General features: G+C 36.9%; 1 protein-coding gene across 2 annotated transcripts; it reads right to left on the reverse strand.

Annotated features, from left to right (window-relative positions):
• Positions 1-2,479: 2,479 nt before the first annotated feature.
• LOC110600437 (S-type anion channel SLAH2) lies at positions 2,480-5,369 on the reverse strand. Of its 2 annotated transcripts, XM_043950258.1 has the most exons (5): positions 5,029-5,369; positions 4,450-4,929; positions 3,590-4,360; positions 3,457-3,488; positions 2,480-3,360 (listed from the first exon to the last, which is right to left on the reverse strand). In XM_043950258.1, the coding sequence occupies exons 1-5, from the start codon at positions 5,254-5,256 to the stop codon at positions 2,955-2,957; spliced, it is 1,917 nt and encodes a 638-aa protein (XP_043806193.1). In that variant the 5' UTR covers positions 5,257-5,369; the 3' UTR covers positions 2,480-2,954. The 2 variants fall into 2 exon arrangements, with proteins under 2 accessions (XP_043806193.1, XP_021592992.2); XM_021737300.2 differs by having other exon boundaries at positions 4,450-5,369.
• Positions 5,370-6,000: the final 631 nt, after the last annotated feature.

Consider the following 6,000-nt stretch of genomic DNA (forward strand, 5'->3'; position numbering starts at 1 on the left):
AATCATGGCTTTGAACTCTGTTTCTGCCCATATCTTTGCAGCAGTACTGTAGGCTGTAGCATACAGTTTGCAACTGTGTTCCATAATCAGGGGCTGATTTTTTTTTTTTTTTATAAATTGTTATTCTTTTGTAATTCACCAAAAATATTAATTAGATGCTTGAACTGACAGTGATTGGATGGTGGGAATTGTCTAGGAAAATGCTAACTAACTCGCACCAAAAGATAGGCAAGAATTGCAGCTACATGATTTGCCATGTAAAAGTTCGTCTCTCTTTCTGAATTTCACTGCAGCTACGAGTACCTGCTAAATCAAGTAACTTTTTCATTATAGTTCTCAATCAAAAAAAAAAAAAAACAAAAAAAGGGTCGTTCTATCCAATGCAAAGGAAGAAGAGTGAATTTCTGGTCCCCTCAGGAATGGGGTCCAAAAATTGAAGGGTTTCCCAAGAAACATAACCAAGCAGAGGTGGCCTAATTTAAGCCGTTTGAAACAGTAAGAGAAATGACTCAGAATGAGAAGTTGATCACATGCGAACAAGCAGGATAGGGAGACAGTGATAAAATGTGCTAGGAGAAGTGCCAAACTATGATAACATTGATTTCCTACTTTTATATCTACCGCATTTTTTTGTCTTCGTCATTGGATTTTTGTGTTCCATGCTAAGGGTAGCTTTTATGAATTTTGTTTTTCTCTTGTATCTACATCGACATGGTTGTGGGGACCCAGACCACATTCATCCTACTTGTTGCTGCTATGGATTCTTCAATCGCTGTAGCGACTAACAAGACACTACCACTCCATTTCACCAAAAGCATTGCATAGAGAACTTCAAGATCAGGATATGGGTAATGGGTTTCCTAGCTTCTACAATTATGTCCTCACAATATATTTAGGGGACAGGATTTTAAAGTGGAAACTGATCAGCCGTAGAGATCATTCATCAGTAAGTTGTGCTTTGATTCAATGAAATAATAAACACCCAATAAATGGAATGTTGTAACTGATTCAAAAAGCCCAATATCAAGAATCAAGATGTAAACTCCATAAGCAAGCAACAGGGTTTGGAGGATTTTCTGGAAGAACTGAACAAGCCATGAATTGATTGAAAAAAAACAGGGGAGGGGACCAAGGCCTTCTTCTCTGCCGTATGTCGGATGAATTCAGACTATAAAGTCACTGTTAGAAGCTTCAGGACAATGAATACTTCATTTAACTTGTTCCTTGCTACATACATTAGTGATTAGGCGGTGGGCAGGGTCCATATCAGCTTAGTTGTTCTGTTTCAGGCATTCTGGTTACTACTAAGAATGAGCACTCGTACTAGTTTTGAAGGCTGCCCTTTTCGAGGCAGAGATTCTCAGTGTTTTGTTAACACTTTTCACACGAAGCAAAACATAACAGAGAGAAGCCATAATGGCTTTTGGCCATGACCCTCAACGCTTAGCCCCACATTTCCGTCTCCCTGTGTATATTCAACAGCAACGACAAGTCATTTGTGAAGAAGCCAGTGAAGGTAAACGACAAGCCGTCTCCTGCTCTCTCTCTCTCTTTTTTTTTTTTTTTTTCGTGTGTGTGGGGAAATGAAAGCGCTTTTATGCTCAACATAAAATAAAAAAAATGGTGTCATAATATAACTCCAGTTCCTACTTTTATCCAATAAAAGATTTTCAATGTAAATTTAAATATAAAATTTATTATAAATTTAATAAGAATACTTTATCTAAATAAAATTATTTTCATATAATTAATTAAGAGAATTTAGTTAATGTAATTAAAATAATAAATTTTACATCTCAATTTTAATATATTCTCCTTCATATAATTTGATTATTAAGTTATTATTAAAATTAATAAATTTTCTAATGCATTATTAAATAGAAGTATATTTAGGAGTTAATAAATAAATTATCATCTAAAAAAAGTATAATTTTAAAAAAATAATAAAAGATAAATTTATTTTTTATAAAAAATAAAGAAAAAATATCATTTGTTTATTATAGATTGTATGTATTTACATTCTGCTGATGTAGCCATGATATATGACTTTTTTTTCAATTTTTTTTAGCTGGATCTAAATGAGGCGAAAGATTTTTATTTTATTGAAAATTTATTTATATCATATTTATATAAATTTATAATGTAAATTACATCTGAATCTATATAAATTAGATCTTACAAGAATTGCCATTCTCTCATTATATGAATGAGAAACTTGCCCGCCCACCCAATCTGCTGGCCAGGCTCTGGTCTGAGTCAAAATCCTGATAGAGATTTTGAGGAGCAAGAGTAGATTGAAGCTGACCAAGTTGCTTTTGATTTCTAATTCTTCATTTATTTTATAAGAAAAAAATTTTTATAAATTTTATTTTTTAAAAAATAAAAATTTTATAAATTAAAAATAAATAAATTCTTTTTTTAAATAAAAATTAAATAAAATTAAATTTTAATGAAATTTTTTATTTCAAGCACGGAAAAAGTTTTGATTTTGGCTTTTCAAGATTTCAGCTCTGGTTTAATCCATCTTTCTTAAGTTGCCGTCGTTCTGAAACTCGGGCCTTGTAATCCAGGTTATTAAACTATTGGCTCAGGCCAGTCCCAAATATAATCTATCGAACTCCTGGTCCGATTTAAAGTCGAACTGACACCGGCCAAGCTCCCCACAATTGACCGCTGCTCTGCTTCTATAGTAAGAGCAGGTGAACGGTGATCATGATCCTGGAAGGTTGGAGATTTAACCTTAAAATTGCTTTTATGTAATTTTTTTTTTAATCAAGTTCAAAATTGCATATATATTGCTCTCACTGATCTCACACAACTTATGGTACACAACCTCACCGCATAAACCTTCGTCAACACATGCTCACTGGAACTTTCCTAGTGAACTTCTGGAGTTCTCGCATGGCTAGATCTCTAAGTTGAAAATTCAGAAAATGGTAAGGACTTCCTCATACTTATTTACTACCATCTAAGCTACTAGGAGGGTTTGTACTACAAGCTTCTATGTCTTTGCAATCTGAGGTTGCATACTTCAAATAATTTTCTATCTCTTTATTTTCTGAGCTTCCAAGCTTTCTATAGAACCACTTCTTGTGACGATGATGATGATGACGACGACGATGATGTTTTGGTCTCCTCTCGCTAATGGCAATGGCGATGTCATTAGGGAAGAGGTCTCGGAGCACAAACGCATGTACCATTGTGGTTACGAGCAGAGCTGTGAGTATGAGAGTGGAGGTGATCGAGAGTGTGACGGCCAGCGTTTGAGTTACTGTGTTGGTGACTTCATTTGAGTACCTAATGGTTGCAATGGCAGCTCCAGTCATGGGGAAAGTGTACGCCCACCAAGCCAATGAGAACCTTTAAATTCAAGGAAGCACAAATGTAAGGTAAGCTCAGAAGAGGAGAACTAATGGGTAGGAAAAAAAATTTCTAAGGTTAGAGTTGGACACTTACTTAAATCCTCGGAAAAAATTTATACGAACTGCCTGCAGAATTACAGAAAACAATAGCATGGTTAGGAAATTGAAATCAATCAAAGCAAGAACGCAAGTTATGTCTTTCAGTTGATCATGTGGTAGAGACTTACCAGTGAAAAATACAGAAACAGAGCGATGAAGTATGCAATCCTGGAGCCATAATCGAACGAGCCTTGAATCTTTGCCCATGCCATCGAAGCAACACTTGGAGCTGCAACAAACAGAAAGAATACTGGATGGAGCTCCTTTGGGAGTGTTTCATTGGTTGGAAGTCTTTGGTAGAGGGTCACAAATAGGACTGTGTAGTGGGCCAACCCAATAGCAAAGAAGAAGATAGGCCCTTCTTTTAGACCCATTGATGCACCCAACAATGCCCCAACAAAATTCCCTACAACTGAGAGATGATTTGAAGGATTCGCCACTCTTGAAAGCCTCCTTTGTCCTCCAGACATCCACTGTCCATAGATCTTGAGCTCAAGACAGAGTATTGGAGTCATGAGAATGTACCAAAGGACACTATGCAAGTTGTTAGCAACTGATGAAGGCACTCCAAGTGCTAAGAACAGGAGGGCTATCCATGGAGCAAAGAAGAAATTGACACGGATGGGGTGATAGTATTCACGGCGAACTGCTTCAAAGTAGAGAATCATTTTGAGAAGATAAATGGAAGCTACAGTGGCTACAAGAGCAACAGAGATGCACCACAGCACAAGATTTACATAGGGGCTAATATGGAGAAATTTAGTGGAAGCAGAGTTGGCCAGAGTTTTCCACATGATTGCCTGGCTACTAATGCCAAGACAGATACCAAATGAAGAGATGGGATATCGGAGAAGAAATGGCCATGTCTTATCATCTGGCAGCACTATTTCCTCTGAGGCCTATGAAATTAGCATAATCAGAAAAAGATAAAGAACATTTGGATTTAATAAAATCGTATATAAATGAATGGAGGCAGCTTAGCACTTACTCTAAGGTTCTCCAATTCAGGTCCTTCCAGGGCATCATAGTATCGATCCACAGGTAAGGCATCGTTCTCTGCTCTATGCTCCACAGGATTCTCTGGTGAAGGTTCACGTGGCTTCCCACGTAGATATGATATCTGCCTCTCAAGTTTCCCGGACCATGTTTTGAAAGAATCGTAGCTTTTATCCTTCAGTTTTTGATGGGTTTGAGAGTTTGTAATATTGACGACTCCCAGCTCAACAGCACTTCCCTTGGGCATTGGCTGAGAATGAAACTTTATTTGATTTGTGTGAGAGATGGCAACCTTAGATTCACTAGAAGAAACCGAAACTGCGCCATTATCTTCATAAAGAATCTTTTCATTGATCTCTGAACTGTTTTCCCTTGGAGAAGTTGGCATGCTAATGGAAATAGAACGACTCCTTTGATCGTTGATGGGTTGAAATATGTCAGCGCCGTTCTCCAAATCTATAGTGCCAGTTCCCTGCCATGAATAAGATAAAATCTTACGCCTTCCCCGATAATTGCTCTTTTCACGTTCAATTTCTCTATGAGGAAGAAATCGAGGTATAATATAACATACCATAGGCGATGAACTGAAAGGATAAGGTTCACTTGGTTGTTTCTGAGAATTCAGGCTAGTGTTAATAGCAATACCATCAAAGCCAGCCACTTCTTTCGTTGATATGTATTTGATGAGTGTGGGAATGGATTCTTCGTGCGTTGCAAAATCTTGGATTTCCATTATAAAACAGCTACCACCTGAAAGGCAGTTGGGTGAAGTTTTAGAGTTAGCTAAACAACTAATCATATTTGGTGATTATTGCCATCTCATATTATCAATCCTTAATGTCCTGTTCCATACAAGTCAATTTCCTCTGTAAGAGAACGTTAAGTAAACTGAACTCATAACCATTAACCAGCGTCACAGAAGAAAAATGAAAAATTTGCAGTCTCTCGAAATTTTAATCATTTGAATAACCAGAGTTCTGTTCTCATGGTTATATGGGAAGAAACTAGAGAGCAATGAATTGGGATTTCTGAGTCACTGAGTGACTGTCAACAGTACAGCAAGAAGACAATATCAGATTTTCTGATTCATGAACGGATATAACAACTTATTAATCAATCAGAATCACCATAACAACTGATGGAGAATATATACTCACCTCCGACTTTACTAAATCTTTAACAGCTGATGATGAAGGAAAAACTTGTAAACACAGATAGCGGAGTCCTCAGCAAACCAAGAAAATTTAGGAAGAGGTGCTAAACAATCCCTGTACACTTTCCTCCTCTGGCCCTCTTAGTGACAAGAGAAAAACACGGACACACACTTGTTGGAAGCAATATAAATGACGTTAATGGCGGGCATTGAACTGTTCTGTTACGTCAAAAACTGCACGCTCTGTGTAATAATCAGTGGTTCTCTATTTGAGGATGCGATATGACACAACCATGCAGAAGGAGAAGATAAACCAATTCAATATTAAACAATCTCCAGCTGGTATTTTAATTATTTATATGTTAGGTAACCAAAGGTTGGTCGATATAG

The sequence above is a fragment of the Manihot esculenta genome, chromosome 14, assembly GCF_001659605.2.
Source record: "Manihot esculenta cultivar AM560-2 chromosome 14, M.esculenta_v8, whole genome shotgun sequence".
In the NCBI taxonomy this organism is placed as follows: domain Eukaryota; kingdom Viridiplantae; phylum Streptophyta; class Magnoliopsida; order Malpighiales; family Euphorbiaceae; genus Manihot; species Manihot esculenta.